This window comes from Scophthalmus maximus, chromosome 15, assembly GCF_022379125.1.
Source record: "Scophthalmus maximus strain ysfricsl-2021 chromosome 15, ASM2237912v1, whole genome shotgun sequence".
Taxonomy (NCBI): domain Eukaryota; kingdom Metazoa; phylum Chordata; class Actinopteri; order Pleuronectiformes; family Scophthalmidae; genus Scophthalmus; species Scophthalmus maximus.
The window spans coordinates 5,361,253-5,370,171 of NC_061529.1; the positions used below are offsets into that span (position 1 = coordinate 5,361,253).

General features: G+C 42.5%; 1 protein-coding gene across 4 annotated transcripts in view; it reads left to right on the forward strand.

Moving 5' to 3' along the window:
• dnmt3ab (DNA (cytosine-5-)-methyltransferase 3 alpha b) overlaps positions 1–6,018 on the forward strand; it is a 33,698-nt gene extending 27,680 nt beyond the window's left edge. For 2 of the 4 annotated variants that reach the window (XM_035610388.2, XM_035610390.2), the window contains 12 exons: positions 85–129; positions 500–579; positions 736–848; positions 2,095–2,278; positions 2,403–2,487; positions 2,587–2,732; positions 3,046–3,136; positions 3,290–3,438; positions 3,864–3,964; positions 4,842–4,911; positions 5,294–5,412; positions 5,552–6,018. In XM_035610388.2, the coding sequence (XP_035466281.2) occupies positions 85–129; positions 500–579; positions 736–848; positions 2,095–2,278; positions 2,403–2,487; positions 2,587–2,732; positions 3,046–3,136; positions 3,290–3,438; positions 3,864–3,964; positions 4,842–4,911; positions 5,294–5,412; positions 5,552–5,693 (1,325 nt within the window). In that variant the 3' untranslated portion in view covers positions 5,694–6,018. The remainder of the gene's footprint in view (positions 1–84; positions 130–499; positions 580–735; positions 849–2,094; positions 2,279–2,402; positions 2,488–2,586; positions 2,733–3,045; positions 3,137–3,289; positions 3,439–3,863; positions 3,965–4,841; positions 4,912–5,293; positions 5,413–5,551) is intronic. The other 2 variants (XM_035610389.2, XM_035610391.2) reach the window with 1 other exon arrangement.
• Positions 6,019–8,919: the final 2,901 nt, after the last annotated feature.

Sequence of the window (8,919 nt, forward strand, 5' to 3'; positions counted from 1 at the left end):
TTGAACTTTTGACAAACACAGCATTAAATATAGATTGTGTTAACCCACATTTCCGCTCACTCTCACCTTGTTTTGTGTTTTCAGAGCGGCTCGTTTATGAAGTGAGACAAAAGTGCCGCAGCATAGAGGGTGAGTGTTGTGTCCTCCGCGTGCTCTGGCTCGCAGCAGCGCCGGGGGGCCTCTGACCTCTGATCGAACACCCAGACGCTTTGCACTTGGCCTTGTCGTTGACAAGCAATGCAAGAAAACTCATGTGTCTGCGTTAATCAAACAATACGAGCAGAGCAGAAGAAGAAATAACGTTTCCGTGATTCCTCGCTGCCTTACTGTCTCCCCTTGTGTGCCCTCTCCAAACATACCAGCTTAAGCTCGGTAGATTCTCGACCTGCGTCACAGCTGTTCAAATAATTCCATTGAAGTGTGTGGCAGCAGAGAGTGTTCACACCTCTCTGACCTCCTCCTGTTCAACACGGACATATTTCACCTTCTCGTTCTGCAGACATCTGTATCTCCTGTGGAAGTCTGAACGTCAGCCGTGAGCACCCACTGTTTGGTGGAGGAATGTGCCAGAGTTGTAAGGTAAAATACAAATCTCAGAGTCGACTCCCACCTGCAATCACGGCTCCTTTAAACTATTAATAAACTGAATATGTTTTTATAATATATAATATCCTCTCTGCTCTCTGACTTTAAAACACATTCCCCCCCCCCCCCCCCCCCCCCCCCCACACACAGAACTGCTTCCTAGAATGTGCGTACCAATATGACGACGACGGTTACCAGTCGTACTGCACTATCTGCTGCGGAGGACGAGAGGTGCTCATGTGTGGAAACAACAACTGTTGTCGGTGAGGTTTTCTACTGGTTTCTTTGCTCTGGTGTGGGGGCTATGTGGCCCGGGACCCAGACGAATTCTGGGAGCTCATTTTTTAAATTTGCTCTGCCAGAATACGGTCTGGATCCCTATGAACACAAGTACACCACATTTGTACAGATCAGTAGTTTGTGTGTCGCTGATTCAAATTTACAGTTGTTTCTCCGACACAGATTGCGGGATAAGTACCATCATCGACACATAGCCGACACACAATAGGGGCTTTGTATTGATGTCACACATCTCATGGCAGTGATGTCAGGCCCCCACCATGGGAGGTCCAGTGGAAAAGAAAAAATATTGTATTAAGTGTGGTTGTATGCGAGTAGAAAAGAAAAGAAAAACTACAAAGAAATAGTCTGATTAAAGTATCCTGACACTGGCAGTCTGTTAGATTCAAATCTAAAGAAAATACCGCATAGAACAGATTGAGTATTGTTCGATACACTTTGGACCGATCGGTGAACAATGGTTTGCTGTGTGTTAAAGATGTTGGCATTTGACATTTGGACAATCACGCTCTCAAAACTCTCATTCAGAACCGTTTAAACGAGGCCCTGCAGGTGCAAAACAGAGACTCCCTTTCCCGTTTCTGACCTGATTGATGTAAGACAACTATCAGTCATTTATCGCTCAGAACTACAGTAAAGGATAAGGTCTGAGATTGTCTGTGCTTTTGTTAATGTAAAGTAAATCCCATTGATACGAAAACCAACAATGCATTTGTCCAATTCTTAATATTTTTCCAGCATCACTTGCTTATCTGTAATTCTCAACCCCAAACGCAGCCAAAGAGATAAATCCGTGAAAAACGGGTCACGAATTCATAATAATCTCCGACAACAGCTGGGCACTGTAACATTTTTTTTCCAATATGAGAAAATAGGGCATTTGCTTTTGGAACTGTTCAATCGAGACACTTTCGTTGGGATTTTGAGTATTTACAGCATACGTGAAATCATGAAGTGGTTAAAAAAGAACAAATGCACATGCCAAAGACGGTTCATACACACATACATACATACATACAGACATGAAATGCCTCTACTGTTGGCTAGAATGCATAAGATAAAAACAATGATTACAATAAATGAGTGAGCCTGTGGTAGTATTTTTTGGGTTAAAAAATGTACACGTCTGTGAGCTTATTGTGACTTTGACTAGATACTAACGAGGTTTATCACTCATTGTGCTATTATCTTTCCTTCGCCTGTGCTCAGGTGTTTCTGTGTGGAGTGTGTCGACCTCCTCGTGGGCCAAGGCGCGGCCCACGCTGCCATCAAAGAGGACCCGTGGAACTGCTACATGTGCGGCCAGACGGGTGTGTTCGGTCTGCTGGAACGTCGCAGCGACTGGCCCAGCCGCCTCCAGCACTTCTTCGCCAAAAATCACGACCAGGACTTTGTGAGTAACGGGAAAAATAATCCCACTAATTTGAGTCTTTGTTTTTTTTCCCCCTGCGTTTCTCATTTTCTCCCCCCCCCCCCCCCACCCCCCACCCCCCTTTTCTCTCTGTGTTGTGTTTCAGGATCCACCAAAGCTTTACGCCCCAGTCATGGTGGAGAAGAGGAAGCCCATTCGTGTCTTGTCGCTATTTGACGGCATAGCAACAGGTTAGTCAAGGAAACACCCGTCTTCCTTTTTCTCTAAAGCTGTTTTCAGACATGGACTTCAGAAAACGTTTTCTGTGTTTTCCGACCTGTCCTGTGCAGGACTGCTGGTGCTGAAAGAGCTCGGCATCCAAGTCGATCGCTACGTGGCCTCTGAAGTGTGCGAGGACTCCATCACTGTGGGCATAGTTCGGCATCAGGGTCGCATCATGTACGTTGGCGACGTGAGGAACGTCACGCGCAAACATGTGAGTGAAAATCTGTTCTCTCTCTGAAGCCTGGACACTGAGGTTCCTTAACATGCCAGATTTGTCTGGACTGCTACCTTTCCTCGTAACCGAAGTGCGTGAACTCAGCTAAGGTAGAAAGTGGAGACTAAAAGACAATAACAAAGAGGTTTAAAAAGCCACAGCCTACAGGACTAGTTTGCAGGATCTAGGGCATCGATTGGCAGAAAGAAAACAACTTTCATTAGTGTATAATCTCCTATACTGTACTTATCTATACTGTCTCCGTCTTTATCCCTCTTGTTTCTGACTCTTGTCTCTTATCTGTGGACAGATACACGAGTGGGGTCCTTTTGACCTAGTCATTGGAGGAAGCCCGTGCAATGACCTTTCTATAGTCAACCCCGCTAGGAAAGGTCTTTTTGGTAGGTCACATCATGTTCACTTCCCTTTCATCTGGTTTCAAATTAAAGAAGGCTAACGGTCTGAAAAGAAAAACTCACTAGAACATCATCAGTTTGTGTCCTTTACTACATTTCAGCATTTGCCTAATGGCCGTCCGTGCCCCCCCCCCACAGAGGGCACCGGCCGCCTGTTCTTTGAGTTTTACAGACTGCTCCACGAGGCTCGGCCGAAGGAGGGGGAAGAGCGGCCCTTCTTCTGGCTCTTTGAGAATGTGGTCGCCATGGGCGTCAGCGATAAGAGGGACATCTCTCGCTTTTTAGAGGTCAGCATCTCTTCACTGATGAGTGGTCTCGGACGGATTATGAATGCCCCCTTGTGGCACCACTTCGTTGTCGTTAGAAGCGGATCATTAGAAGAGAAAGTTGACCCGCTTAATCTTGATGTAACACTTTAATGCGCTACCTTTAATGTAATGTATTCACAGATATAGATATTGGGGTTTGTTCTAAAAAAATATCTGATCAGCTATTGTTTAAATTATGTTCTAATTTAAAATGATCTGATACTTTGTGTTCGCTTGACTTTTTTAATTGACTTTCGTTGATAAAAAAACTGTATTAGGATTTTCTTTCAATACCAGTAACAGTGTGATGTTAGACTTATATGTGGATGTAAGCATAGCAGAGCATCTTACCTCGGTTTGCTCTCTGATTGCTGTCGGTTTCAGTTCCTCTGCTTTGCTTTCAGTGTAACCCAGTGATGATCGACGCCAAGGAGGTGTCTGCTGCCCACCGTGCCCGCTACTTCTGGGGTAACCTTCCTGGCATGAACAGGTTGGTGTGTGAATGGTGAGGGAAGCAGCAGCAGCAGCCTTTGACATACACAGGGTGATTGCAACCAGGGGACTAAATTTATTAGTAACTCTTTCAACATTATGACAGATGAAATATAATTATGTTTATTATATTATGTTTTTTTGTATATATCCAGGTCATATATATAGACAAACCAGTCATTTAACTATTCTCGCCACCCCTCCCGTCTCAGATCCCGCAGATCTGGACCAACTATTAAAACTAGTTGTTATAGATAAAAAAATATACATAATGTATTTTTGGAAGTTTTTCAAAAGCAGATGGTGAACAGCCCAGACAGTGTTTTTTTCTAGTGGTTTAACAGTCTGTCGACCGGTCTACCCTCTCCTCAGACATTGTTGATATCTTCATCGGTTTGAAGTGGAAAAAAATAAATAATAATTTTGATAATATGCTCATGCCTGCTTTGCTTTTATTTAAAATTTCACCTTTTTTCATGATGTAGACAAACTCTATATTTACATTCACCGTTCAAAGGAAGGAGGTTATCTTCATGGCTCATGTTGAACTTTTATTCAACAGTTAAATATTTGTTTTCATTTTAAGACCATGTGCAAAAGTTATTTTTGTTTCCCCCCTCGTGATCTTGTAATCTGAACTGTGAGTTCTGTGATCCGCTGCACACCCGAGTGTTTATCAGGTACAGTAAGAGTTGACGTTAACGAGTTGGTGCATTGTTACAGAATATCTGACATGACATCCACCTGGCAGCTGCATCATACATGGCTTTTTCAAGCCACAATCAGCAAAGTAAAAGATTGCGAGATGATTGTCAAGTCATCAAATTTGTGCAAATAGCAAAGTTTTTATGAAGGTCCAGTTGTGACTGCTGTTCGTTCTCCTTTCTCAGGCCTTTGTCCGCCATGTGCAACGACAGGCTGGACCTCCAGGACTGTTTAGAACACGGCAGGACGGCTAAGGTACTTTATGTGATACTCTGACATGAATCACCTGGTGAAGCGCAAAACCTGTGGTTTCACATTCATTTGGTAAAATAAGGATGTAATGACAGAAAAGGATATGACAGTTCCTCTGTGATATCTACTTGTGAGTGCGGGGAAAAAATGACAGCAAGTTTGGATACAGGATATTCGTTAGTTCTCTCAAGGTGGGAAATTCACAACTTTGTGCACTGGTGGCTCCCGGTGGCGGCAACCGGTACTGAGCAATCGAGGAACTTCTGTGTCACTGCGATGAAAGAGGTTAAAGTTTCAGGCTTTGCGCCTTTTAAGTCAGATGAAGAAAAAAACAGCCGGCCAGAAGTGCTCACCGGCTTCCTCTCATTGCCCCTTTTGTCTGTAGTTTGGAAAGGTGAGGACCATCACCACCAGGTCCAATTCCATCAAGCAGGGCAAGGACCAGCACTTCCCCGTCTACATGAACGAGAAGGAGGACATTCTCTGGTGCACTGAGATGGAGAGGTAAGAAAGATCGTCCTTTTGATTGAGCTATTCTGAGCGGTTTTGTTCTGAGATCTAAATCTCACTATCATCGTCCTGTGTCTGCCCCTGTTTTCGCTCCCTGTCCCGTGATGTGGCTGCTCTGGTTTCCTCTCGCCAGGATCTTTGGTTTCCCTGTCCACTACACGGACGTGTCCAACATGAGCCGACTGGCGAGGCAGAGGCTCCTGGGCAGATCGTGGAGCGTCCCGGTCATCCGCCACCTGTTTGCACCACTCAAAGATTACTTTGCCTGTGTTTGAGCGGCGCGACGACTCGCCCGGAGCCGCTCGGAGCTGCAGCGGTATGTTTGCGGCTAGAAAATAAGAGCCTTGATCCTCGAGTTATACTCTGGTGTAATTTGCAAGCGAAACATTGACGTAGATTTCACATTGTTTTCTTGTATTTGAATTTTTAAATTCTTATTCTATTTAATTTTGATATGTCATTTTACCTTTTTAGCAGTGTTATCATGTTGATTTGTTTTGTGCAAGCTATACTTGAGACTATGCTTTCTTCTCACTGAGACAGAAAAGTGCTAAATATGTATTTTTTAAAAGAGACGGCAAAGCCACGGTGGGGCGGGGGGTGGGGGGTGGGGGGGGGGGGGACCATCGGAAAGATAGGAAGTGGTTTTGAGATATGTGAAATGTTTCTGCTGCGTGAAGGCACTGTGCTACAGGGGGCGGCCAGATTCCCACCGTGCCTCCAGCTACTGAGCCTCACAGAGATGTGGAGAGGAAGGCGATTTTTCGTCAGTGTCAGGGGAGCTGTGTCTCTTGAGAATCCAAAACACCACATCACATATACCTCTTTGTTTACAGTTTCTATACACAACTGAAGGTAATAAAAGGTACTACTGTTATATGGTTACAATACCATGGTGCTCCGAAATGATGAGAAACATCATGTCCCATGTGGCACTACAACTTTAGACAATACGTAGCTCTTTAACCTGTTGCTGAAAAAAGAAAAGAAAAAACTTGTTTGATGATTTTACACTTAGGGGGAAAAAGAAAATCTGTTCCGTGCCCTTTTGTTCACGTACAATGAAACGTAGGCGGGAGAGACAGTCGACTGCAAAATGGGGCATATCCTCTTTTCTGCATTTTACAGCTTTTATACAGTTTGTACTCGTGCTCGTTTAATCTCCCAGGCCCCACCGCCTGGATCTGCACAAACAGAAAAGGAAGCTAGCCACATGGGAAATGATGTTTTCTGTCATTCAAAACGAAAAAAAAAAAAAATCTTAAGATCAAAGTCTGTGGTGAGCTACTTTTTTCTAGTTTCATCCGGACCAATGACATTTTACTGTACAACTGTTAGTAAGCGTGGTGGCTGGAGGGAGGGGGGGGACGGACGGACGGACGGAGGGAGGGAGGGTGGGAGGGATGGCGACCAGGCCCGGTAACCCTCCTCCTCCTCCTCCTCCTCCTCCTCCTCAACCTCCACCGCTCTAAACTGAAAAACTGTCAGGTGCAAATCCTCAACAATATGGTGCGGCTTCACAAAGTTCTTCTACCTTTTTTATAGCAATTTTGTGCTGTTTTATCAACATTATAAAGCACTTTTATATGTATACTTTCTGTTTTGGGTTTTTTTCTTGATATTTTAAAAAAGAAAACCTATTGGTTCTTGTGAATTTGTTTTGTTTTTTCTCGTTTTGTTTTATGATGTGAACTGATCTACCCTCGTGTAATACTTTTTTGTATACAGTAGGGCTGTGCCAATAGAAGTGAAAGAATGGATTTTGATATGTGAAACCTACGTTATTTGACTCGGTGTACAGTAGATGGATTGACATTTGTAAAAAAAAAAACGAACCTCTTTTTTTCCTTTTCTTCCATCATCCATATTGTTGACTGTGTTGAAGCAGCGATACAGTACGTTTCCACCCGGATTCAAAGAATGTCTACTTCTGTTGAGATTGTAAAATGTAGGACAGAACCATGTTGTGTTCTTTGTGTGATATTTTTGTCCCGTATGAAGGACAGTCGGCCTCCGCCATTTCCCGTATAAATCGTAGTCGTCATGTTGGCAAATTTTAAGTGCATGGTCCAAAATTTGGATCACATTCACAAAAACTAAATTCTCTTGATTGTAACGTGTCGAGCTGAATATGGAGGATTTAAGGCTGCGGTTTGTCAAAACGAAAAACTGACACAGTGTCGGACGAGGACGTCGGCACTCAAAGAATAAAGAGGATAATAAAGACAGATCTTATCTATGTCATATTTAAGATTCAAAAAAAATTTGAAATTTAATTTCTAAATGTAATTAATTTCTTAAGTGACCTTATTGCTCTAAATTTGTGTCCACGCACACTGGGCTCGATATGAGCTCCTGTGCTTTGTGATATTTTAACCAGATGTTATTCCCCCCCCCCTCCCTTCCTCCCTCTTTCTGTACTTTACATCCCCTCATGTTTGTACATTATGTACATAGAGTTTTCCGGTTGCTGTTTTTTTTTTTTTTGACATATGAGATGTACAAATATAATTCTTTGCTAATATATATCATCGAATTAGAAAAACAAATCTTAGGTTAAGAATTAAAAATCAAGTGACAAATTTGATTCAAAACGTGCTCTGAGCAGTAGATCTAGGGAGACTCCAAGTCGGCATCTTTTCGTATTGATTTGTTTCGTCAAGTGAATCCAGATGTAACGTCACGTGATCTTGATAACGGCCTATGGACAGCTTTAAGATGAACGCTCTCTACTTCACTGCACAGCCCTACATGGTGGTGTTTTTTTTCGCTTCTGTTTCTTTTGTAGCAATTACAACAAGGACAAAAAAAGAAAGAAGAGGGATTGTAGGTGTATTCCGATGGTGCTAAACATTTTATCCAATCAAGATTAAATATATTTGATCGGAAGAGAAATAAAACACGTCTCGACAATGACTGTTTTTAAGTTCCTTGTAGTAAAGGAAGAAAGAACTATTATTTCACTCATATATAAGATATATTAACAAAGGCATTTTAACTTTGTACTTGAAAAAAAAAATAAGGATGACAAATAATGAAAGGTTTCCTATATTGTTTTAGACTAGAGATTGCTGTAGTTGGTGCTTATCTGTGGGAAAAATCGTGTGAGAAAAAAAAAAGGTAACTTTTACTGTAGCATAATGTACGCTTACTACGCATCGCTTCTTAATCCTACATTCCATGCCGTAATATTCTCCATGTCTGTTTTCAAAAATGTAGTTTTGAATTGATGCTTTTTTTCTTCTTTTTTTTTAAAATCAGAAACAAGATTTCATTTTATTTTTTTTTACTGTTCAAGGCAGGTCAATAATTCTATATTCAGTGATACCGTTGACACCCTGTGTGACTTACTCTCTGTCATGACTGTTTTTTAATGGCTTCTACACTTTCCCTCAAGACCAGTTCGTACAGCAAATGTAGCAGTCATTCTCCACTTTGAACCCCTCATTCTTATGTTTAGTGTCCAGAGAGAAGATAAAAGGCTCCGTATGTACTTGTGCT